The 26,536-nt window shown below is 50.2% G+C and overlaps 1 protein-coding gene across 5 annotated transcripts; it reads right to left on the bottom strand.

The window, feature by feature from the left end:
• On the bottom strand, nucleotides 1-24,754 carry LOC132394446 (class I histocompatibility antigen, F10 alpha chain-like). Of its 5 annotated transcripts, none has more exons than XM_059970613.1 (10): nucleotides 24,621-24,754; nucleotides 10,589-10,849; nucleotides 9,015-9,287; nucleotides 8,550-8,813; nucleotides 7,889-7,918; nucleotides 4,570-4,830; nucleotides 3,035-3,307; nucleotides 2,570-2,833; nucleotides 1,002-1,049; nucleotides 1-433 (listed from the first exon to the last, which is right to left on the bottom strand). In XM_059970613.1, exons 1-9 carry the CDS (start codon nucleotides 24,667-24,669, stop codon nucleotides 1,003-1,005), a joined length of 1,722 nt encoding a protein of 573 aa, XP_059826596.1. In that variant the 5' UTR covers nucleotides 24,670-24,754; the 3' UTR covers nucleotides 1-433; nucleotide 1,002. The 5 variants fall into 5 exon arrangements, with proteins under 5 accessions (XP_059826596.1, XP_059826597.1, XP_059826598.1 ...); XM_059970614.1 differs by having other exon boundaries at nucleotides 7,889-7,915; XM_059970615.1 differs by lacking the exon at nucleotides 7,889-7,918 and having other exon boundaries at nucleotides 24,621-24,753.
• Between the last annotated feature and the right edge of the window lie 1,782 nt (nucleotides 24,755-26,536).

Raw genomic sequence — 26,536 nt, 5'->3', positions numbered from 1 at the left:
TTTCCAGATCTCCCTGTGGTCACCCCCACAGCCCATGGGTTAAAGTGACAACTTAACTCCAGCACCTGCCACCCACTCCCCTCCCATCCCACACGGGCCAGAAGCCACTCTCGGTCAACAGTCAAATTGACTGAATGAGCAAATCTATTCACCAACTGTGAGTCCTCAGATGCCGACCAGGGCTGAGCTGTGGGTCAGAGCTGTTCCCCACTAAGCCCCTTCCCTTCATCCCACACACGCTAAAGTGATTCAGCTTCCTTTGCAAAGCAACATTACAGTCCGGCTCCCGCAGTGAATCAGCAAATTATCAGCATCTCCAAGCACGAAGATCAAAACCCAAATCAAAGGTTAACTCGTTAATCACCCAGCACCCCAGGATTATACTCTGTTCCCCGAGATCTCTTCATCAACATCTTGTTGTGAATTGGATTTTCTGCAGAGGGGGAGAGAGATGAGGAGAGATGGTTTTAGAATGAGGCAAACCCACAGGGACATCAACAACAAAGCTCCGCAACACGGACAATAAAACCCACTGCAATGCCATCAGTGGGAATAATATCCAGCAATTCCTAGTTCCCAGCAACTACTGCAGTACAATCTAGACACTGACCCATTCTGCACCACAACACACCCCTAACAAACCCATCTTCCCCAGCACCATAAAACCCCCCACAACAACCCACCCTCCACACCCCTGAATTCCCTCTGCAACACCTGAGCCCACCCCTGGCCACAAAACACCAGTAGTGGGCAACCCTGGGAAGACACAGCAATTCCAGTGACAAACTTCGGGAAAACTGGGCACTGGATCCCCGGAATGGAATGGAGCAGGAGGCCATTCCCAAGTTGAGGTGCTGTGGGGACTGGTTACACCCCCTCCCACAGTTCCGGTTCCGGACCGGGGTTTCTCAGTGCCCAGACTGTGCTGTAATGACCAGCTCCAGCCCCAGTGACAAGAGCTGGGAAGCCCAGCATTGACCGGTGTCCAACACGGTTCCTACCTCAGGCCAGGGCAGAGGAGTTGGAGGAGGATTCTCCTTTGTCAGAAGCTGTGAATGGAAGGACAGGCAGGAAAACATTTATTACCAATGCAGAGCAGACTGGGAGAAACAAAGACAGCCACATCACACAATACACCACCGCACAAACACAGGTATATACGGGTAATCTCACACCCTGACAGAGACATACACAGTGGTGTCACACACACAAAACTCCCATTCTTTAGATGAGACACAGCGATCATGAACAATGTAATACAACCATTCCAGCTGTGATTTACAGTGAACTTACTTTTGGTGGGATTGTATCATTTGTTCCCTGCTGAAAAACACAGATAGTGAGAACGGTCCCACAAAGCCAGCATCTAACCAGACAGATTCAGTACCTGCCCAGGGGGCTCTGAATCCCAATCAAACAGAACTCAAGCTACAATTTGTGAACAGAGACACATCCAACTGGACCAGTGTGGCCCCAACTCATTGTAAGGCCATGAGACGGAACAAAGCTGGTGTGTGACAGAGTGGTCAGTGGGAGTTTGGAGTGACCATTTACTCTAATACTGACCCTGGTCAGGTCCACCAGGTATGGATGCACACGGTAATGAGAGGCTCAGGTGGGACAGGTAGGAGGAACTGATTTCCCGGAGCAGAGGAGTCCATAATCAGTCTGTAAGTGAGGAGCAAGATCACTGGAAGTGACCGGTGGAAAGAATGTTCTCCATTTCCTCCCAGAGGATGGCTGGAATCAAACACACTGAAGGAGTGGTGAAGACAAACTCTCATATCACTGAGGATAGATCTAGACAAGTATATGAATAATGAAGATAGAGATGGCAAGGAAATGGGATCAGATATGCAAGTAAGTGATCATTACTGAGAGGTCAGGCCAAAGGCACTAATTCCATACAATCTGACTGGGTGACTTTTGCACTGGGGGAAAGTAGAGTACAAAGTGTCCGTTAGACAATGAGATGATAAGAGGCTTAGAAAATGCGGACAACCAGCTTTTGCTTTCACCAGGGAAGCAACGCCTAATACCAAAGAACATCGTTGGGAGGTGACTGCAGAAAGTATAGGGGTGATGTCAGAGGGGAGCATGGAAGACTGCAGTGGTGGTGCTGGACACTGGCACAGGAAGGACAGTTCAGAGTGTAAAGGGGGTTTCTTCGCAGATCGGGGTGAGGGGGTCGAGAGAGAGGACACAACGCTGTAAGCTGGGCGAGGAACGGACGCAGGGGGTTACACATGGAAGACTGCTGTGGTGGTGCTGGAGTCTGGCACAGGAAGGACAGTTCAGAGATGCTAAGTTAGGCACATGGATGAAAGAAAAACGGACGATTTGTGAGAGGGATGTGTTCGATTGACCGTGGAATGGGTTAAGAGGTCAGCACAACTTTGTGGGCCAACGGGCCAATACTGTGCAATACAGTTCTGCTCCAGGACACTACAGAGAGAGGCAGAATCAACACATACTTTATAATGGGAGAAGAAAAAGTGGTGGGGAATGGTGGGGTGAAGTTGGGCAACGTTAGATGCCCATGTACCTCACAGCCAGTGGTGTTTCTTACCGAACAACAGGACGAGGGGCTCGGGGAGACCCCGGTGTTCCACCCGACAGGAGAACTCTGCAGTGTCCGTGGGCTCCACCTGCACCGTCCTGGTCAGCTGGTAGGTGTTGTCGTGATTGGGCAGGATCCCGTGGGAATGGGTCTCCTCCATGAACCGGCCATTCCGCAGAATAGTCACGTCGATGGACTGAGGGTAGAAACCAGTGGCCACACAGGAGAGGAGGCTGCCATCCTTGGAGGCGGTGAACGAGACTTCGGGGGGATCTGGGGTTGGGGGAGAAAGAGGAAGCATTAAGTGGAGGTAGAAAGGGGATGGGAAGAGGAGACTGTGTGGGAGAGGTTGCAGAGGAGGTGGTGGTGGCAGTGGAGGTGGCAAGGGGTGGGCAGGGGAGGGTGGAGATGGGGGTTGCAGACATTGAATTCCACTCCCAGGCGCTCACATTGACCACTCCCCCATGCACTCACTGGGTTGCAGGTGACTCTCCCCGGCCCTGACGTATCTCTTCACCCATTCGATGCACTCCTGCTCCAGGTATCCCTTCAAATCCTGGTTCATGGCCGTGTTCCGGTCCCACTTGTCCTTAGTGATGACACCCCAGGGCACAGGGGTCACCCACACCATCCGGTCCTTGTCGAAGGAGATGAAGTCTGACCCGTCCCAGCCGTACCAATTGAACCCGGTGGTGGTCCCGTCGTCACGGAGTTCACAGCCGTAGATCCTCTGGAGAAAGTGGATCCCTGGAACACATCATCCATTGGTGAGTTGTGGGATTGCGGACAACTTTCCGTGCTGCAGTTGTGGCTCATTCTTCCTCTCCCCCAGGTGGAATCAATATTCACCCCCACACGTTCCCGCACCCTTCACAGTCCCTACTGTCACTGCTGCACAGACCCCACCGTGACTTCTGCACCGCAGCCCACCATTGACCCACCCCTACATTACTTCCCATGTCACCTCTCACCTCCTGCACAGTCCCCACCCTACTGTCTCACTGTCTCCCCACCACTGCACTTGACTCCTGCCCTGTCCCTACCATCACCCACACCTCCCCACCCTGTATGATCTCTACCGTCAGTCACAACACAAAACCTACAATCACTCCTGCTCTCCAAAATCCCCACTGTCATCCCCCACAATCACTGCCATCCCACCACCACAATTCCTTACGTCACCTCCAACCAGCCACACAATGCCCACCATCACTCCCACAACAGCCCCCACCACATATGGTCCCTAATGCCACTCCCTCCCCCCTCGCCCCCTCCCCAACATCACCTCCCACACCCCTGCACATTCCCTATCATCACCCCTCCCCCAAAACACTCTTTATTGTCAAACCCTTACCCCAACACTGCCCCTACACTCACCCCCACCCCGCTCAAAACTTACCATCAACTGCCACCCCAACACAATCACCATTGACACACCCGCCACCCCCTCAATCCCTAACATCACCACTACCACCCCTTGCCAAATCACTGACGACACCCCACCAACCCTCCCACATTCTCTAACATCCCCCTATACACCCCCATGATCACTAACATCACCCCTACCACACACCATAACCCTTAACGTCAACCCCAAATATGTCCCCACTTTCCCTCATGCCATCCTTGCCACCCCCTATCCCTAACGTCACGATGCCATCCCCACAATGCCCAACAATACCCCCGCCACCCAAATCCCTAATGTCATCCCTGCCACCTCGCCCACATGTCCTAACGTCACCACTGCCAGCCTACAATCCCTGTCACCACTGCTAACCCCCACAATCCCTAATTCACAGCCCACAATCGCTAATGTCACAGCCAGCACCCCCACCACAATCTATTGTAATACCCCCACCCCAATCCCTAACATCACCTCCACCACCTCACAAAACCCACCGTTACCTCCGCACCTCTCCCACCCCACAATCTCTACCATCACCCCTCTAATCCCCACACCTGTGAGCTCCCCTCTGCCACCCCACCCCCCAGCATGGTTCCCCACTCACCACCCGTCTGGTTGGTCCGCATCATTAAGGTCTGGATTTTGGCCTGGGCCCACTGCTCGTGGCTCCGAGAGATCTGTGTCTCCCGTTCCCAGTAGTCAGGTCCTTGACTCTCCGCCATCCACTGCTGACGGGGAACCGTCCGTCCCAACACACTGTCATAGTAACTGATCAACAAATCATCCACATACCTGACGGCCGTGAACTCAGGGACCCCCGAACCCGGGGTCACCGCCGTGTAGAAATGACGGAGAGAGTGAGAGCCTGGAGCCAGAAGAGAGAGTCAGAGAAGAACCTATACCTGAATCCAGCACCCAGAGACCCAGGATGCTGAGCTCGACCCCCAACCCCCTGAGAGAATCGGAGTCCTAAAACCGGAGTATCAAGACTGACCCTTCACCCCAAAGGGCATTTGAAATGCATCTGAAGACAGTGAGACCATAAGACCTTAAGACAAAGGAGCAGAAGTCGGCAATTCGGCCCATCGAATCTGCTCCGCCATTTCATCATGAGCTGATCCAATCTCCACTTTAATCTCATTTCCCCTCCTTCTCACCATAACCTTTGATGCCCTGACTACTCGGATACCTATCAATCTCTGCCTTAAATACATTCAAAGACTTGGCTCCACTGCCACCCGTGGCAACAAATTCCATAGATTCACCACACTCTGGCTAAAAAATATTATTTTGTATCTCTGTTCTGAATGGGCACCCTGCAATCCTCAAGTTATGTCCTCTCGTATTAGACTCCCCTACCATGGGAAACAACTTTGCCACATCCATTCTGTCCAACATTCAGAATGTTACTATAAGGTCCGCCCTCATTCTTCTAAACTCCAAGCATTACAGTCCAAGAGCGGTCAAACGATCCTCATATGTTAACCCTCTCATTCCCGGAATCATTCTCGTGACACTTCTCTGAAACCTCTCCAATGTCAACACATCCTTTCTTAAATAAGGAGCCCAAAACTGCACACAGTATTCCAAGTGAGGTCTTATCAGTGCTGTATAGATCCTCAACATCACATCCCTGCTCCTATACTCTATTCCTCTAGAAATGAATGCCAACATTGCATTGGCCTTCTTCACCACTGACTCAACCTGGAGGTTAACCTTAAGGGTATCCTGCATGAGAACTCACAAGTTGCATCTCAGAACTATGAATTCTCTCCCCATTTAAATAATAGTCTGCCCGTTTATTTCTTCTACCAAAGCGCATGACCATACACTTTCCGACATTGTAATTCAGTTGCCACTTCTTTGCCCATTCCCCCAATCTATCCAAGTCTCTCTGCAGACTCTCTGTTTCCTCAGCACTACCAGCCCCTGCACCTATCTTTGTATCATCAGCAAACTTAGCTACAAAGCCATCTATTCCATAATCCAAATCTTTGACATACAACGTAAAAAGAAGCGGCCCCAACAAGGACCCCTGTGGAACAGGGCAGCCAACCAGAATGGGATCCCTTTATTCCCACTCTGTTTCCTGCCAATCAACCAACACTGTATCCACATATGTAACTTTCCCGTAATTCCATGGGCTCTTATCTTCTTTAGCAGCCTCATGTGTGGCACCTTGTCAAAGGCATTCTGAAAATCCAAATACACAACATCCACTGCATCTCCCTTGTCTAGCCTACTTGTAATGTCCTCAAAAAAATTGCACTAGGTTTGTCAGGCAGGATTTTCCTTTAAGGAAACAATGCTGAGTTCTGCCTGTCTTGTCATATGCTTCCAGGTACTCCATAACCTCATCCTTGATAATCGACTCCAACAACTTCCCATGAACTGACGTCAAGCTAACAGGTCTATAATTTCCTTTTTGCTTCCTTGCCCCCTTCTTAAATAGCAGGGTGATATTTGCAATCTTCCAGTCCTCCAGAACCAGGCCAGAATCTATCGACTTTTGAAAGATCATTGCTAATGCCTCTGCAATCTCTACTGCTACCTCCTTCAGAACACGAGGGTGCATTCCATCTGGTCCAGAAGATTTACCTACCCTTAGACTATTCAGCTTCCTGAGTATTTTCTCTGTTGTAATTGTGGCTGTGCATATTTCTCTTCCCTGACACCCTTGAATGTTCGTGATACTGCTGATGTCTTCCTCAGTGAAGACTGATGCAAAATTCTCATTTAGTTCCTCCGCCATCTCCTTATCTTCCATTACAATTTCTCCAGCATCATTTTCTATCGGTCCTATATCTACTCTCACCTGTCTTTCACTCTTTATATACTTGAAAAAGCTTTTCATATCCTCTTTGATATTATTTGTTAGCTTCCTTTCAAAGTTCATCTTTTCCCTCTTAATGACCTTCTTAGTTTCCTTTTGTAAGCTTTTAAAACTTCCCAATCTTCTGTCTTCCCACTAATTTTTGCTTCCTTGTATGCCCTCTGCTTTGCTTTTACTTCTCTTTGGCTTTGACTTCTCTTGTCAGCCATGGTTGCATCCTTTTTCCATTCGAAAATTTCTTCTTCTTTGGAATATATCTGTCTCGCACCTTCCTCACTTCTCGCATAAACTCCAGCCACTGCTGCTCTGCCGTCCTTCCCGCTAGTGTCCTTTTCCAGTCAACCTTGGCCAGTTCCTCTCTCATGTCACTGTAATTTCCTTTACTCCACTGAAATACCGACACATCGGATTTCGGCTTCTCTTTCTCAAACTTCACAGTGAGTTCAATCATGTTGTCATCACTGCCTCCTAAGGGTTCCTTCACTTCCATCTCTCTAATCACCTCTGGTTCATTACACAATACCCAATCCAGTACAGCCGATCCCCCAGTGGGCTCAACAACAAGCTGTTCTAAAAAGCCAACTCGTAGACATTCTACAAATTCTCTCTCTTGAGATCCACTGCCGACCTGATTTTCCCAATCCACTCGCATGTTAAAATCCCCTACAGTTATCATAACACTGCCCTTCTGGCAAGACTTTTCTATTCAACACGTACAAACAAGCTGGATGAACTCAGCAGGTTGGGCAGCATCCGTTGATTTTTCAGTGGACGCTGCCCGACCTGCTGAGTTCATCCAGCTTGTTTGGACGTGTTGATTTGACCACCGCATCGCAGAGTACCTTGTGTTTACTTAGCCTTTTCTATTTCCTGTTGCAATTTGTAGCCCACATCTCTGCAGCTGTTTAGAGGCCTGTAGATAACTGCCATCAGGGTCCTTTTACCCCTGCGATTTCTTAGCTCAACCCATAAGGATACTGTACCTTCTGATCCTATGTCAACTCTTTCTAATGATTTAATATCATTTCTTACTATTAAAACATGAACAATGTAATACAACCATTCCAGCTGTGATTTACAGTGAACTTACTTTTGGTGGGATTGTAGCCTTTGTTCCCTGCTGAAAAACACAGACAGATAGTGAGAATGGTCCTACATCCCCAACATATAACCAGATAGATTCAGTACCTGCCCAGTGGGCACTGAATCCCAATCAAACCGAACTCAAGCTACAATTTGAAAGGAGACACATCCAACAGGACCAGCAGGGGCCCCAACTCATTGTGAGGCCATGGAAACACAGAAAACCTTAGATAACGTGGACAGCCAGCTTTGGCTTTAAGCAGGAAAGCAATGTCTAATACCAAAGAACATCCTTGTGAGGCTGATTGAAAGGAAGTACAGTGGGAGGATGTCAGAGGGGTGCGTGGAAGACTGCTGTGGTGGTGCTGGAGTCTGGCACAGAAAGGACAGTTCAGAGACTCTAATTTAGGCACATGGATGAAAGAAAAATGGACGATTTGTGAGAGGGATGTGTTCGATTGACCGTGGAGTGGGTTAAGAGGTCGGCACCACTTTGTGGGCAAAAGGGCCAATACTGTGTTATACAGTTCTGCTCCAGGACACTACAGAGAGAGGCAGAAACAACACGGATACTTTATAATGGGAGAAGGAAAAGTGGTGGGGAATGGTGGGGTGAAGTTGGGCAACGTTAGATGCCCATGTACCTCACAGCCAGTGGTGTTTCTTACCGAACAACAGGACGAGGGGCTCGGGGAGACCCCGGTGTTCCACCTGACAGGAGAACTCTGCAGTGTCCGTGGGCTCCACCTGCACCGTCCTGGTCAGCTGGTAGGTGTGGTCGTGATTGGGCAGGATCCCGTGGGAATGGGTCTCCTCCAGAGTCCGGCCATTCCACAGAATAGTCACGTCGATGGTCTGAGGGTAGAAGCCAGTGGCCACACAGGAGAGGAGGCGGTTGTCCTTGGAGGCGGTGAACGAGACTTCGGGGGGATCTGGGGTTGGGGGAGAAAGAGGAAGCATTAAGTGGAGGTAGAAAGGGGATGGGAAGAGGAGACTGTGTGGGAGAGGTTGCAGAGGAGGTGGTGGTGGCAGTGGAGGTGGCAAGGGGTGGGCAGGGGAGGGTGGAGATGGGGGTTGCAGACATTGAATGCCACTCCCAGGCGCTCACATTGACCACTCCCCCATGCACTCACTGGGTTGCAGGTGACTCTCCCCGGCCCTGACGTATCTCTTCACCCATTCGATGCACTCCTGCTCCAGGTATCCCTTCAAATCCTGGTTCATGGCCGTGTTCCGGTCCCACTTGTCCTTAGTGATGACACCCCAGGGCACAGGGGTCACCCACACCATCCGGTCCTTGTCGAAGGAGATGAAGTCTGACCCGTCCCAGCCGTACCAATTGAACCCGGTGGTGGTCCCATCGTCACGGAGCTCACAGCCGTAGATCCTCTGGAGAAAGTGGATCCCTGGAACACGTCATCCATTGGTGAGTTGTGGGACTGCGGACAACTTTCCATGCTGCAGTTGTGGCTCATTCTTCCACTCCCCCAGGTGGAATCAATATTCACCCCCACACGTTCCCCCACCCTTCACAGTCCCTACTGTCACCGTTGCACAGAGCCCACCGTCACTTCTGCACCACACCCCACCATTGACCCACCCCTACATTACTTCCCATGTCACCTCTCACCTCCTGCACAGTCCCCACCCACACCCTACTGTCACTCTGTCTCCCCACCACTGCACTTGACTCCTGCCCTGTCCCTACCATCACCCACTCCTCCCCACCCTGTATGATCTCTACCGTCAGTCACAACACAAAACCTACAATCACTCCTGCTCTCCAAAATCCCCACTGTCATCCCCCACAATCACTGCCATCCCACCACCACAATTCCTTACGTCACCTCCAACCAGCCACACAATGCCCACCATCACTCCCACAACAGCCCCCACCACATATGGTCCCTAATGCCACTCCCTCCCCCCTCGCCCCCTCCCCAACATCACCTCCCTCACCCCTGCACATTCCCTATCATCACCCCTCCCCCAAAACACTCTTTATTGTCAAACCCTTACCCCAACACTGCCCCTACACTCACCCCCACCCCGCTCAAAACTTACCATCAACTGCCACCCCAACACAATCACTATTGACACACCCGCCACCCCTCAATCCCTAACATCACCACTACCACCCCTTGCCAAATCACTGACGACACCCCACCATCCCTCCCACATTCTCTAACATCCCCCTGCACACCCTCATGATCACTAACGTCATCCCTACTAGCCCCATGACCCTGATGTCATCTCTGCCACACCCCATGATCCCTAACATCACCCCTGTACATCCCCATGATCACTAAAGTCACCACTGCCACCCCACACTATCCCTAACATCACCCCTGCCAACTCCCACAATGCCCAACAATACCCCCGCCACCCAAATCCCTAATGTCATCCCTGCCACCTCGCCCACATGTCCTAACGTCACCACTGCCAGCCCACAATCCCTGTCACCACTGCTAACCCCCACAATCCCTAATTCACAGCCCACAATCGCTAATGTCACAGCCGGCCTCCCACCTCAATCCATTGCATGACACCCACACCAATCCCTACCATCACCTCCACCACCTCACAAACCCCACCATCACCTTCCACACCCCTCCCATCCCACAATCTCTACCATCACCCCTCTAATCCCCAACACCCATGGGCTCCCCTCTGCCACACCACCCCCCCAGCATGGTTCGCCACTCACCACCCGTCTGGTTGGTCCGCATCATTAAGGTCTGGGTTTTGGCCTGGGCCCACTGCTCGTGGCTCCGAGAGATCTGTGTCTCCCGTTCCCAGTAGTCAGGTCCCTGACTCTCCGCCATCCACTGCTGACGGGGAACCGTCTGTCCCAACACACTGTCGTAGTAAATGATCTGCTCCTCGTCCACATACCCGACTGCCATGAACTCAGGGACCCCCGACCCCGGGGTCACCGCCGTGTAGAAATGACGGAGAGAGTGAGAGCCTGGAGCCAGAAGAGAGAGTCAGAGAAGAACCTATACCTAAAACCAACACCCAGAGACCTAGGATGCTGAGCTCGACCCCCAACCCCCTGAGAGAATCGGAGTCCTAAAACCGGAGAATCAGGCCTGACCCTTCACCCCAAGGGGCATATAAATGCAGCTGAAGACAGTGTGGGTCCATATCCCTGATCACATCTGCAGTTCCCTGGTTGAGCTGCCTATATCCATGAGTTGTGGTGTCCTGACTGGGTGATGGAGTGGGGTTATGAAACAGGACATGTTCACCAGGACCAGACTGGTTAAATCATCTGTGTGTCTCTCTGAGGTCGGGGTAAGTGGCTCTGGGAGGATAGGGATGTGCTCAGTGCAGGTGGGAATACTCCCAATCGGGGTGAGGACTCGTATGCGCTCCCTCCCGGGTTTAGTTTTTCCCTGCTCTCAGTGGACAGACCAGCTGAGAACTTGCACCAAGTTTCCCAACAGTAGCAGCACTCTCACAGCTCCTGCAGAGTGCTTCTCACTTCACCTCTGACCCACAGTGACTCCTGGGTACAGTGCCCCTGGGATTATAGACACAATGTCCAGAGGGTGGGGCATTACATCTCCCGCAAGAGGGTGACATCTGTCCCATGTGCCGCTGTCTCTGGAAAACCACATTCAAAGCAGAGAGAGGATCTAAATGCAGGATACACTCTCCACTGATGGACAGGACGTCACTTAATCAACAGTACCAGAGGCAACAGTGGGACAGGCAGAATTTGTGGGATCACTGAAAGCAATAGGAAGGGTAGGAAAAGAGGGTGCGGCCATTCTGTGAGATAATATTTGGCCTTTAGTGAAGAGATTACATGGTAATGTAGCGGTTAGCAAAGTACTTTATAGCGTCTTTAATCTGGGTTCAATTCCAGCTAAACTCTGCGAGGAGTTTGAGTGTTCTCACCATGAATCTGTCGATTTCATCTCAGAGCTCCAGTTTCCTCCCACATTCAGGTGACTATTTTCCCTGCACAGAGTAAAGACAGGGGATAAAAATATTGGAGATGAGTCAGACCATCATTGGTCTGTCCCGTCTGCAGAACATGGGAGTATAGAGACATTTCCATGCCTCATTAACTAATGTTGCGAGATGTGCGTCCAGCCAAAGCTCATTGCTGACCACACAGAGTTGCTGGACTCGCTATGGGTCACATTGGATGCAGGGAATCTGGTCGAAGGTCCACTTAGTGATCTGTTAACACTGCAGGTCCAGAAAGAGGAGGTGTGTAACCCCCAGGCAGGGCAGTAAGGACAGGCATGTGGTACCTGTAACACTCAGAGATCAATGCCCTCTCAACAAGCACACCATGTTGGATACTGATTTCCCAAAGAGAAGCACAAACAACTGCCGAGATAAATCTTTGTACTTTTCCTATCCAAGTACCTTTTAAATGGTGTTAAATTACAAACAAGAGAAGGCCTGCAGATGCTGGAAATCCGAGCAACACACACAAAATGCTGGAGGAATTCAACGGGCCAGGTAGCATCTATTGATAAAGTACTGTGGACCTTTCGGGCTGAAACCCTTCGGCAGGACTGGAGAAAAAAAGCTGAGGAGTAGATTTCAAGGGGAGGGGGGAGAGCGAAACACAAGGTGACACCTGGGTGGGAGGGAGGAAGTAAAGACCTGGGAAGATGGTTGGTGAAAGAGACAGAAGGACATGGAAGAAATAAAAAGAGTGAAGGATCACCAGACAGAGGCAATGGGTGAGCATGGAGATGAGGTAAGAGAAGGGGATGAGAGATGGTCAGGATGGGGGAGGGGGGGATTGGGGAGGCATTACCAGACGTTTGAGAAATCGATGTTCATGCCATCAGGTTGGAGGCTCACCATCCTGTTCCTCCAACCTGAATATGGTCTCGTCACGACAGTGGAATTAAAATGGATGGCCACTGGGAGATCCTGCTTGTTCTGGTGGACAGAGCGTAGATGCTCGGCGAAGCGGTCTCCTAATCTACGTCGGGTCTCATTGATATACAGGACGCCACACAGAAAGCACATGACACTGTATATGATCCCAACAGACTCACAGGTGGAGTGTTGCCTCATCTGCAAGGACTGTTTAGGGCCCTGGATGGTAGTGAGGGAGGAGGTGTAGGGGCAGGGGTAGCACTTGTTCTGCTTGCAAGGATGCTCAATGGGATTTTCAATCACCGATTATTCGCCTTCTCACGTCCTGCAAGGATCGGAAGATCGCCCGTCTATGGACCACCAAACCTATTGACTCCTATGCCAGCAGGCCCAGACGTCTCCAGACTGCGATCTCTGCTGCTGACCTCAACGGCTCTAACTATCCAAAACCCGGACTCCATTGCCATCAATGCGGGTTCCAATGACCTTGGACATCACCAAAGTGTCTATTGTGCAACCTGCAACTCCAACTCTGACCTTGACCTCCTGGGTCTTCACGAGCTGCTCCTGGAAACCTATCTCCCCTTCCCCCACCGCCACTCCACAATCACGTTTCTTTCAGATCCCACCTCCAGCTCTTGGGCTCTCGAAGACTCCTTTTTCTCACTCCACCATCCTGAATACCTCAAACACTATCCCCTCAGACACTATCAAACCCCCAGTCACCTCCGATCCCAGCTCCCATCTGTGCTGGGTCTTTACCATTCCCTGCAACCTTCCCTTTTCTGAGGCAGAACGTTCAGTCCTCAGTAAGAGCCTCAGCTTTGTCCCCCTGTGCCCACAACTCAGTGAGTTCCGCACCCGCCTCGATGCTGAGCTCTTCTTCTGCTGACCCCATCTCTGAGCCTTCTTCTTTGGCAAGGAATCTCCACTCCGCATCGATGACCCCTTCTCCCATCTTCAACCATTCCCCTTTTCCTGGACACCCCACCATGGTCTTCAGCCTGCTCCGGACCTTTTCATTGCCAACTGTCGACACGATATTAACTCTCTCAACTTTAACGCTCCTCTCTCCTATTCCAACCTAATTCACTCTGAATGCTCGGCTCTGCACTCCCTTCGCACTAATCCTAACCTCACCATCAAACCCACAGATAAGGGAGGCGCTGTAGTAGCCTGGCGTACTGACCTCTACCTTGCTGAGTTCAGCGCCAACTCTTAGGCACCTCCTCTGACTTACCCTGGAGCAGAACCCCACTAAGGAACACCAGGCCATTGTCTCCCAGACCATCACCAACCTTATTGGGGATCTCCCATCCACCACCACCAACTTCATAGTTCCTGCACCCTACACCTCCCGTTTCTGTCCCTTACCCAAGAGCCACAATCCCGCTTGTCCAGGTAGACCCATTTTTTCAGCTTGTTCCTGTCCCACTGAACTCATATCGGCATACTCATATCGACTCTGTTTTATACCCCCAGTTCAGACTCTTCCCACCTACATCCGTAACACCTCACACTCTCTTGATCTTTTCAAGGATTTCAAGTTCTCTGCCGCCATCATCTTATTTTTACTATGGATGTCCAGTCCCTATACACCTCCATCCCCCACCAGGAAATCTCTCCATTTTTTCTGGACTCGAGATCTGTCCACCACCACTCTCCTCTACTTAGCGGAACTTGACCTCACTCTAAGTAACTTCTCCTTTGGCTCCTCCCACTTCCTTCAAACAAAAGGGATAGCCATGGGCACTTGCATGGGTCCCAGCTATGCCCGCCTTTTTGTCCATGTTCCCAGCCTACACTGGGTGTCGGCCACAGGGAACAGTCCGTGTTCCCAGCCTACACTGGGTGTCGGCCACAGGGAACGGTCCGTGTTCCCAGCCTACACTGGGTGTCGGCCACAGGGAACAGTCTGTGTTCCCAGCCTACACTGGGTGTCGGCCACAGGGAACAGTCCGTGTTCCCAGCCTACACTGGTGGCCATCCCCCATCTTTCCTATGCTACATCAATGACTGCTTTGGTGCCACTTCCTGCCGCCATGCGGGCTTCGCCAACTTCATCCGCTTTGCTTCCAACTTCCACCTTGCCCTTAAATTCACCTGGTCCATTTCCAGCACCCCTCTTCCTTTTCTCGATCTCGCTCTCTGTATATCTGGAGACAGCTTATCAACTGATATCTATTACAAATCCATGGACTCTCACAGCCACCTAGCCTTCACCTCATCCCATGCTACTACTGTACTTATAAAAATGCCATCCCCTATTCTCAACTTACCCATCTCTGCTGCATCTGCTCTCAGGATGATGCTTTTCATTCTGGAACGAAGATGTATTCCTTTTTCAAAGAAAGGGGTTTCCATTCGTCCACCATCAATGCTGCCCTCAACCGTATCTCTTCCATTTCATGCACGTCTACTCTTACTCCAACCTCCCTCCTCCCGCCACCCTGCCAGTTATCCTGTCATCCTCACATACCATCCCACCAGTCTCCGCGTCCAGCACATAATTCTCCGAAACTTCCATCACCTCCAACGGGATTGCACCACCAAACACATCTTTCCCTCCCCCCCAACTCACTTTCTGCTTTCCGCAGCGATCTCTTCCTACTCGATTTCCTTGTCCATTCATCCCTTCCCACTGATCTCCCTCCTACCACTTCTCCTTACAAGCTGAACAAGTACTACACCTCCTCCCTCACTACTATCCAGAGCCCTGTTCAGTACTTCCAGGTGAGGCGACACTTCACCTGTGAGTCTGTTGGGGTCATACACTGTGTCCGGTGCTACTGGTGTGGCCTCCTGTGTTTCGGTGAGACACAACATAGATCGGGAGACTGCTTTGCCGAGCTTCTGTGCTCCATCTGCTAGAGCAAGCGGGATCTCCTAGTGGCCATCCGTTTTAATTCCACTTCCCATTCGCATTCCGATACATCCATCCATGCCCTCCTCCATTGTTGTGATGAGGCCACACTTAGTTTGGAGGAACTACACCTTATATTCTGTTTGGGTAGCCGCCAACCTGTTGGCATGAACATTGATTTTTCAAACTTCCGGTAATGCCCCCAAACCTCCTCTCCATTTCCCATCTCCATTTCCCTCTCTCACCTCATCTCCATGCCCACCGATCGCCTCCCTCTGGTGTCCTTCACCCTTTTCCTTTCTTCCATGTCCTTTTGTCTCTTTCATTGATCAACTTCTCAGCTCTTTACTTCATTCACCCCCCCCCCACCCTCCAGGTTTCACCTATCAGCTGGTGCTTCTCTCTCCGCACCCCCCCCACCTTTTAAATCTGCTCCTGAGCTTTTTCTCCTCCGGTCCTGCAGAAGGATTTCGGCTTGACGTGTCAGCTGTACACTTTTCCATAGATGCTGCCTGGCCTGCTGAATTCTTCCAGTATTTTGTGTGTGTACTTTAATGTACCTGCCTCAACCACTTTACCTGGAACCATCTCTGGCAAAGATGAGCCACCTACTGGGCGCAGAGGCTGCCCTTTGTTAACTTACCTTCCCTTCACCTTAAACCTTTTCTCACAAGTCTTGATTACCCAACACGAGGAAAAAGATTGTGAGCATTCACTCTCAAGATGTTACCATAAGAACAGAAGGCATAGTAGCAAAATGAGCCATTCAGCCCATTGAGCAGGCTCTGCCATTTTAACATGCAAGGTTTCAATGAGATCCTTCCTCATTCTTCTAAATTCTGGTGAGTTCAGACCCAGAACCATTGGTCGCTCCTTATACAAAAACCTTTTTGTTCCATGAATCATTCTCGTGAACCTCCTCTGAATCCTTTTCAATGTCAGCACATCTGGTCTTAAATTAGGGGCCCTGAACTGCTCACTAAACTCCAAATGAGACCTCACCAGTGCTTTAGAAAGCCTCAACTTTACTTCCTTGCTTTTATTTTCCACTACTCTCGAAATTAATATTAACATGGCATTTCCCTTCCATGAAATCCTACTCGAGAACTCCCAAATCCCTTTGCACCTCACACTTGTGAACTTTCTCTCCATTTAGAAAATATTCTATGCGGTTATTCCTTGTACAAAAATCCATGACCATACACTTCCCGACACTGCATTCCATCTGCTACTTCTTTGCCCCTTCTCCTAATTGGTCTAAGTGCTTCTGCAGACTCCTTGCTTCCTCACCACTACCTGTCCCTCCACCCATCTTTGTGTCATCCTCAAACTTCGCCATAAAGCCATCAATTTCATCATACAAATCATTGACATACAAGGTAAAGAGAAGTGGTCCCAACACTGGCTCCTGCAGACAGCACTAGTCACCAGCAGCCAAACAGAAAATGCTTCTATTATTCCCACTTCTAGCTTCCTGCCAATCAGCCAATGCACAATCCATGTGATATCTTTCCTGTAATACCATGGTCTCTTGTTAAACAGCCTCACATGTGGCACCTTGTCAATGGTCTTCTGAAAATCCATGTACACAGCATCCAATTCTCGATCCTGTTTGTTACACACTTTGACAAGATCACCCCTCATTCTCCTAATCTCCAATGACAAAACTCCCAAGCCACTCGACCACTCTCCATAGCAGTCCTTCCAGCCCAAGGAACATGCTCATAACTCACTTCTGCAGCATTATAACTTAATGGCTTCTTTCCTGAAGCAGATTGATCAGAACAGATCACAATACTCCAAATGAAACTGCACTAATGTCCTGCAAATAATAAATCAGCTTGCATACTCAGTGCCTTGACTGATGGTGAACTTGCCAAAACCCTTCTTTGCCACCTATCTACCTGTGATGCCACTTTCAGAGAACTATATAGCTGAAGACCTTGGTACCTCTTCTACAACACTCCCAACCGTTCACTTTGAAAGTCGTGCCAGGATTTGACTTCCTAAATTGCAGAACCTCATATTATCTAAATTAATTTGTCATTGCATGAACCATTTTCACAACTGGTCAAGATCCCTCTGTAATTTTTGACAATCTTCTGCACAGGCTGTCTGTTTGGTTATCTTCTTCAATGTCTATCTGTCTATTTATTTATGTATTTAGAGGACAATCCCTTCCAGCCCTTCAAGCTGAACCGCCAGCAACCCCCATTTAAATTTTAGCCTAGTCCTAATCACGGATCAATTGAAAATGACCAATTAATCAACTAACTGGTACACCTTTGGACTGTAGCATGAAACTGGAACACCTGGAGAAAACCCATGCATGCTCTGGGGAGGGAGTACAAACTCCTTGAGGAGGACGTTAGAACTGAAACCCAAAATCTGATGCCCTGAGCTGTGATAATATCACACTAACCGCTACACAACCACAGCACCCAACACCAGTAGACCAGTGTGCAACATGCTAAGAAGCTGGGCTTCTAAAGAAAGAGGTTGTGTAAGGTCTCTGAAGCACATGAACGTGGATGAGTCCGTCGGGAGTGTTGGGATACACCCAGGTTATTGAGAGAGGCAAGAGACAAGATTGATTGGGCCTAGATAATGATCTTTGTGAACTTGTGATCTTGAATAATCATTCTTTTCAGGTAAAAGGGAAGGTCCTGGTAACTACAGGGCAGTGAGCCCAGCGCCAGTAGTAGGGAAGCTACCGACAAAAACTAAACGAAAGGACAGCACTCTAATTCCTACCACTGAGCTAGCTTACCTGGATCCCAGGTGTTCTCATTTTCTGGACCTGCCTACTGTGTAGGACCTTGTCAAAAGCCTTTCTGGAGTCCACGTTTGGCAACATATACTGCCCATCCCTTGTCAATCCTCTTGGTCCCCTCTTCAAAGACTTCAATCACATTTGTGAGAAACAGTTTCTCAGCCCCTGCCTTTCTAAACACAAGTAGATCCAGTTTCTCGGAATCCCATCTGGTAAATTTTCCAGCACTAACGTTAGGCTCAACAGCTTGTAGTTCCCTAGCTTGCCTGTGCAATCTTTCTTACATAAAAGGACAACATCAGATATCTTCCAATCTTCTGGTACCATACCCTTGTCTATTGAAGCAACTGATCTCCCAGGGCCTTACCAATTTCTGCCTTCATTCCCAGAATATCCTTGGATACTCTCATTCAGACTCCTGGATTTATCCATTTTATGCACCTCAAGAACACCAACATCTCATTTGTAAACACGAGGAAATATGCAGATGCTGGAAATTCAAACAACAACACACACAAAATGCTGGTGGAACACGGCAGGCCAGGCAGCATCTATAAGGAGAAGCACTGTCAACGTTTCGGGCCGAGACCCTTCGTCAGGACTAACTGAAAGGAAAGATAGTAAGAGATTTGAAAGTAGTGGGGTGAGGGGGAAATGCAAAATGATAGGAGAAGACCGGAGGGGGTGGGCTGAAGCTAAGAGCTGGAAAGGTGATTGGCGAAAGTGATACAGAGTTGGAGAAGGGAAAGGATCATGGGACGGGAGGCCTCGGGAGAAAGAAAGAAGTGGGGGGGGGGTGGAGCACCAGAGGGAGATGGAGAACAGGCAAACAACTAAGTATGTCAGGGATGGGGGTAAGATGGGGAGGAGGGGCATTAATGGAAGTTAGAGAAGTCAATGTTCATGCCATCAGGTTGGAGGCTACCCAGCCGGTATATAAGGTGTTGTTCCTCCAACCTGAGTTTGGATTCATTTTGACAATAGAGGAGGTCATGGATAGACATCTCAGAATGGGAATGGGACATGGAATTAAAATGTGTGGCCACTGGCGGACCGAGTGTAGGTGTTCAGTGAAACGATCTCCTAGTCTGCGTCGGGTCTCACCAATATATAAAAGGCCACACCGGGAGCACCGAATGCAGTATACCACACCAGCCGACTCACAGGTGAAGTGTCGCCTCACCTGGAAGGACTGTCTGGGGCCCTGAATGGTGGTGAGGGAGGAAGTGTAAGGGCAGGTGTAGTACTTGTTCCGTTTACAAGAATAAGTGCCAGGAGGGAGATTGATGGGAAGGGATGGGGGGGATGAGTGAACAAGGGAGTCGCGTAGGGAGCGATCCCTGCAAAAAGCAGAAGGGGGGGGGGGAGGGAAAAATGTGTTTGGTAGTGGGATCCCGTTGGAGGTGGCGGAAGATACGGAAAATTATATGTTGGACCTGGAGGCTGGTGGGGTGGTAGGTAAGGACAAGGGGAACCCTATCCTGAGTGGGGTGGCGGGTGGATGGTGTGAGGGCAGATGTGTGGGAAATGGGAGAGATGCGTTTGAGAGCAGAGTTGATGGTGGACAATGGGAAGCCCTTTTGTTTAAAAAAAGGAAGACATCGCCTTCGTCCTGGAATGAAAAGCCTCATCCTGAGAGCAGATGCAGAGACGGAGGAATTGTGAGAAGGGGATAGCATTTTTGCAAGAGACAGGGTGGGAAGAGGAATAGTCCAGGAAACTGTGAGACTCTGTAGGCTTATAGTAGATATCAGTAGATAGGCCATCTCCAGAGATGGAGACAGAAAGATAAAGAAAGGGGAGGGAGTTGTCGGAAATGGACCAGGTAAATTTGAGGGCAGGGTGAAAGTTGGAGGCAAAGTTAATGAAGTCGACGAGCTCAGCATGCATGCAAGAGGCAGTGCCAATGCAGTCATCGATGTAGCGAAGGAAAAGAGTGGGATGGATATCGGTATAGCCTTAGAACATGGACTGTTCCACAAAGCCAACAAAAAGACAGGCATAACTGGGCCCCATATGGATGCCCATGGCTACACCCTTGGTTTGAAGGAAGTGGGAGGAGCCAAAGGAGAAATCATTGAGAGTAAGAACCAATTCTGCTAGACAGAAGAGAGTGGTGGTAGAGGGGATTTGGTTAGGTCTGGAATCCAAAAAACAGCGAAGAGCTTTGAGATCATCTTGGTGGGGGATGGAGGCATATAGGGACTGGACGTCCAAGGTGAAAATAAGACAAGGGTGCCAGGGAACTTAAAATCATAGAAAAAATTCAAAGCATGAGAAGTGTCACGAACATAGATAGGAAGAGATTGAACAAGGGGTGATAAGACAGTGTCAAGGTATGCAGAAATGAGTTCAGTGAGGCAGGAGCAAGCTGAGACAATAGATCTACCTGGGCAGGCAGATTTGTGGATCTTGGGTTGGATCTCCCAGTGGCCACATCCACATCCCATTCCCATTCTGATTTTTTTTATTAAACAAAATATACTTTATTCCAAAATAAAATTATATACAATAACCATTCAAAGACTTTCAATTCTTTGCAATTGTTACCATTACTGTCTTTACATTTTCAAAATTCTAATGTTTTGCCACCCACGTGGCACTTTATTCTTTCATATTTACATTCGGGGGGGTATACCCCCAACCCCCAACCCCTCAACTCCCACGGGAGAAGAACCCTAGACTGTGGTCCTTCCCCACCGGGCCCTTGAGGTGGCTGCACCGAGTTTGAGTGCGTCCCTCAGCACGTACTCCTGCAGCCGAGAATGTGCCAGTCGGCAGCATTCCCCACGGACATCTCCGTGTGCTGGTAGACCAAGTTTCAGGCCGACCAAAGAGCGTCTTTGACCGAGTTGATGATCTGCCAGCAGCACCGGATGTTGGTCTCGGTGTGCGTCCCCGGGAACAGCCCGTAGATCAGAGAGTCCTCTGTTACGCAGCTGCTGGGGATGAACCTCGACATTGCCCCTTCCATACTCCTCCACACCTTCTCCACGAACCCACAGTGTGCAAAGAGGTGGGTCACCGACTCCTCCTCACTGCAGTCCTCCCGTGGGCAGACGGGTGTGGAGACGACGTTCTGGGCGTACAGGAAGGATCGGACTGGGAGGGCCCCTCTCACCCCCAGCCAGGCGAGGTCTTGATGCCTGTTGGTGAGGTCTGGCGATGAGGCATTTTGCTAGATGAACTGGACAGTCTGCTCAGGGAACCACCCCACAATCTCCATCTCGTCCTTCTCCTGCAGTGCCTGCAGGACCTTACGTGCTGACCACTGCCTGATGGCCCTGTGGTCAAAGAAGGCGTTGACCTGAAAGAACTTCTCTATGAAGGACAGGTATGGCGGCAATGACCAGCTGACAGGGGTGTTGCGCGGGAAAGGGGTCAGACCCATCCTTCATAGCCAGGGTGACAGGTAGAACCTGGGCACGTAGTGGTACTTGGTGCCCACGTACCTGGGATCTACACACAACCTGATGCAGCCACACACGAAGCTGGCCATCAGGGTGAGGGCGACATTGGAGAGGTTTTCCCCCCGTTGTCCAGGGACTTGTGCATGGTGGTCCGTCTCTCCCGCTCCATCTTGGATCCCCAGATGAATCTGAAGACGGCTCGGGTGATTTCCGAGCTGAAGGAGCGGGGGTCTGGCCACACCTGCGCCAGGTACAGCAGCCCTGAGAGCACCTCACACCTGATGACCAGGTTCTTGCCCGCTATCGGATAGGGAGCGCCCTCCCCACAGCCCCAGCTTCTGTTTCACCTTGGCAGTCCGCTCCTGCCAGTTCTTATTCCCATTCTGATATGTCTATCCATGGCTTCCTCTATTGTCAGAATGAATCCAAACTGAGGTTGGAGGAACAACACCTTATATACCAGCTGGGTAGCCTCCAGCCTGATGGCATGAACATTGACTTCTCTAACTTCCATTAATGCCCCTCCTCCCCTTCTTACCCCATCCCTGACACTTTTAGTTGTTTGCCTGTTCTCCATCTCCCTCTGGTGCTCCCCCCCCTCCTTTCTTTCTCCTGAGCCCTCCCGTCCCATGATCCTTTCCCTTCTCCAGGTCTGTATCACTTTCACCAATCACCTTTCCAGCTCTTAGCTTCATCCCACCCCCTCCGGTCTTCTCTTATCATTTTGCATTTCCCCCTCCCCCCACTACTTTCAAATCTCTTACTATCTTTCCTTTCGGTTAGTCCTGACGAAGGGTCTCAGCCCGAAATGTCGACAGCGCTTCTCCCTGTAGATGCTGCTTGGCCTGCTGTGTTCCACCAGCATTTTGTGTGTGTTGTTATCTCATTTGTAATATGGAAATGTTTCAGGATGTCTCTGTACTCTTTCCTGAATTCCCAGCTTGGGCATGATCTTCTCCCCAGTAAGTGGAGATGGGAAGTATTTATTTGAAACCTCTGGCTCCACATGTATACAGCCACACTGATCCTTCAGGGACCTCTGCTCTTCCCCCTTTGTTCTTGATAATTTTTGGATTATCTTTGACAGAGAAGGTAAAGAAGATCTCAATCTCCCTATAATGGAAATGCATAAGACAGTGGTCAGCCTCCTGCAAACATGTCTGCTCAGTATACCATTGGAGGCCAAGTGGTGGCCTGATATGTAAGGTAAGAGCCATAGATAGGATGGAAAATCAAAACCCTTTTCATAGGGGTATGAAAACGTGAGGTCGGAATTCAGGGGAGAGGCAGCAGTTTTACAGGAAATCTGTTGTATTTACACAGAGAGTGTTGGCGTTCGGAATTCTTTGCTAGTGGTGAGTTTGGCAACTTCTCGCTGGTGGATAAGGAAACAAGGAAAGCAACTAAATACTTTGTTAATCACAATGTTTCTGGCAAATAATAGCCTGTAACTTCCCTTTGGACTCGGAGGCAATTCAATGTGGCAGAACCGAGGCAAGGCGAGACATCGGGCCGGTCACCGAGAGCGGCGAAGACCCCAAGTTCAATCTTTCGAATTAAAAAGGTCAGTTACCGGCCGAATTGAGGCGGCGAGGTCGGGGCACGAGAGCGGATTGGGGCGACTGGACTCGATTGTTTGAAAGGAGACAAGCACAGGGCCGAATCGGAAAGATTGGTTACAGGCCGAATCTTGGCGGCGAGGTTCCAGCACAGAGCGGATCGGGGCGATTGAACCCGATGTCTGGACGGAGATTTTAGCGCAGGGTCGAATCGAAGCGGTGGGGTCCAGACCCACGAGCATATCGAGGCAATCGAAGCCCAGATTTGATTTTGGCTTCAAGACCGGCTGAGAAAGAAAGGAGGGATGGGCTTGTAACATCATTCGGTAAAAACACAGAGCTACAGAAACACTGAAGGTTTCATCCCTGGGAGAAGAAGGATCTTCGATTAGAAGACACTTGCTGGGCTGCTCCTGGGGACAACTTGAAGGACTAACTCAGGACAGAGGATTCTGGCCATCTGCTGTCGGCGTCCCCTGACCCAGTAGGGGTGATGAGATTCAGCTGTGCTTGAATGGGAAAGGTATAGAAGGGATGTTGTGGTTCAATGCACAGTTCCCTCTGGTCAGTTCCACCATTGTCTCTCCAACATCAGAAACGGAAAACGCTGGAAATTCTGAACAGCTCAGCCAGAACCATAGTTAATGTTTCAGGTCCAGAACTGGGAAAGTGAGAAAACTAGTTAGTGGATGGGTGGGTGGGTGGGAGGGAGGGAGTGGACAAGTACACTATCTCTGATACGGTGATCAGCGCTGGCCAGTACATAGACCCGTCTGGTGAATCGATGCCTTCACAATGACAAGGTGCTTCACCTATTGATCCTTCCGTAACACATTTAACCTGCTTGGCACAGACCAGCCTGAACGTCTCTTTGTCCTCTTGGGCCAAGCTGCGGAAATGCCCGCTGCACACTACCTTTACTTGTCGGGAGGAAGCCGTTCTCCAGCATGGCTACAGAGGACTGAATTGGCTTTTCCGTACCGTGCTATAAACCCCAGTGCTAAACAGACCTCTGTCCACTTCCATCCCAGGTCAGTGAAGGTGCCGAAGTTAACCCACCCCACCCCCCGCGCTTCTCTCCTTACTTTCCCTCTCGTGTACAGTCTCTGCAGGGGCTTCCACCACAGCAACCCCTGCCCCCCACCACACCGATACCCATTGTGCTCAGGCTGGGTGGCGTGGGACCCTCACATCTTGTCGAGGGACTATTAGGCTGTGTCCATCCGCTCACTCACTGACCGGGGGCTGAATGTCCCGCTGACCATTGACTCTTCACTCACCTGCGGAGACCCCTCCACATAGGAGGGCCAGCAGTAGCAGACCCACCATCGTTCCTCCCTCGCTATCAGAACTGTTTCGAGTTCCCAAGTCCTCCGCCAGTGCACGGAATGATCCCAATGGCACTCAGTTCATCGCTCCCTTGCTTCTGCGGACGACGCGCGGTGTCCGAGCTGCACGCTGATTGGTCCGCGAGATGCCAATCATAATCTGCCTCTGCTCAGCGTCATTGGACTCTGGACAAGAGCGGTCACTGAAGTTTGAGTCGCTTGGAAATAAAGTTACCAATTGCTGCATCCATCCAATCAGAAAAGCAGCTTTATGTATGGAGTTTGGGAAAAAATCGAAAGTGTAGGACCGGGGGGGAGAGAGACAAGGTTCTGCTGTTACAGCTCCCGGAGCAGACGCTGGGGGCCAAACCCGGGTGACATCGGGAGGAGGGATGAAGCTACTTCTACTACGGTTTGCCCTGCTTTGTGGATGGGTCTCCACAGGTGAGTGAAGGAGAAAGATAAGCTGCCTAATAAATTCAGCGCGAGCAGCATCCATGGAAGAACTGCGACCGTCGTTGCCGTGGGATTGAGAGTGTAGAGGGGGGAAAGCCAGTCCCGAGAGGTGAACCGAGGGGCGAGACAGGGGATGGTAGGTGATGGGTGGAACCAAGTGAGGGCCGTGGGAATGGACCGATGGAGTTCAGAGACAGGCTCTGCCGGTAATAGGTAGAACCAGAGGGGCCGGGGTGATGAGCAGATGGATCCAGATGGCAGAGGAAATGGGGAAGGTAGGCCAAGGGAGGAAAATCTCAAGTAACTAGGTGTATTTAAACCTATTTTATTACTGAAGAGGCATGGACATCTCTGATCACGGTGGGGTTGTGGTGTGGGAGGTCGGGGTAACAAATGGAATAAAGGGGCTGGGGGAGTGAACAAGGGGAGAGAGAATACCAGAAATGGGAAGGGAAAGGCAGAGGGTACTGCTAAATGAAATCTGAAAGTAGAATGTACACACCATTGGGTCCTAAAGGGTGAAAGGACAGGTAAATGGCGTGGACACGAGCCTGCTAAATGGCTGCCACTTGATCTCCCTACTGTAGATCAGGCTGGAGTACTGAAAACAGTGTAGGGGTTTGGAAGTGGTGAAGATGAATATAACTTCACCTGGAGTGGGTGTTCAGGTCTTACCTGGTCCCTCAACACCCGCTCCATAGCAAAGAAAGCCCAGCAGCATCTCTACTTTCTCCAAAGGCTGAGGAAAGTCCATCTCCCACCCCCCATCCTCATCACATTCTACAGGGGTTGTATTGAGAGCATACTGAGCAGCTGAATCACTGCCTTGTTCAGAAATTGCACCATCTCAGATCTCAAGACCCTGCAGCGGATAGTGAGGTCAGCTGAGGAGATCATCGGGGTCTCTCTTCCTGCCATCATGGACATTTACACTACACGCTGCGTCTGCAAAGGAAACAGCATTATGAAGGACCCCACGCCCCCCTCATACAAACTCTTCTCCCTCCTGCCCTCTGGGAAAAGGCACTGAAGCATTCGGTCTCTCACAACGAGATTATGTAACAGTTTTGTCCCCCAAGCTATCAGACTCCTCAATACCCAGAGTCTGGACTGACACCTTACTGCCCTATTGTCCTGTTTACTATTTATTGTAATGCCTGCACTGCTTTGTGCACTTTATGAAGTCCTGGGTAGGTCTGTAGTCTAGTGTAGTTTCTTTTTTTCTGTGTTGTTTTCACGTAGTTCAGTCTAGTTTTTGTACTGTAACACCATGGTCTTGAAAAATGTTGTCTTGTTTTTACTATGTACTGTACCAGCAGTTATGGTCAAAATGACAATGAAAAGTGACTTGACTTAACTTAGATGGTGGCGGTAGAGAGGGTATGGGGACACCACTGGTGCATGTAGAGGGG

Source organism: Hypanus sabinus, chromosome 5, assembly GCF_030144855.1.
Source record: "Hypanus sabinus isolate sHypSab1 chromosome 5, sHypSab1.hap1, whole genome shotgun sequence".
In the NCBI taxonomy this organism is placed as follows: Eukaryota; Metazoa; Chordata; class Chondrichthyes; order Myliobatiformes; family Dasyatidae; genus Hypanus; species Hypanus sabinus.
The sequence above is the reverse complement of the archived record's forward strand: the minus strand, read 5'-3'. Positions and strand labels throughout refer to the sequence as shown.

Excerpts from the sequence above, each read along its gene's own strand:
- LOC132394446 (XM_059970613.1), bottom strand. The coding sequence starts at position 24,669 with ATGGTGGGTCTGCTACTGCTGGCCCTCCTATGTGGAGGGGTCTCCGCA. Across the intron at positions 7,919-8,549 it reads GCCCCTCGTCCTGTTGTTCG|CAGGGAACAAAGGCTACAAT; the intron begins GTAAGAAACACC and ends TGTGTTTTTCAG. Across the intron at positions 4,831-7,888 it reads AGGCTACAATCCCACCAAAA|GCTCTCACTCTCTCCGTCAT; the intron begins GTAAGTTCACTG and ends TTCTGGCTCCAG.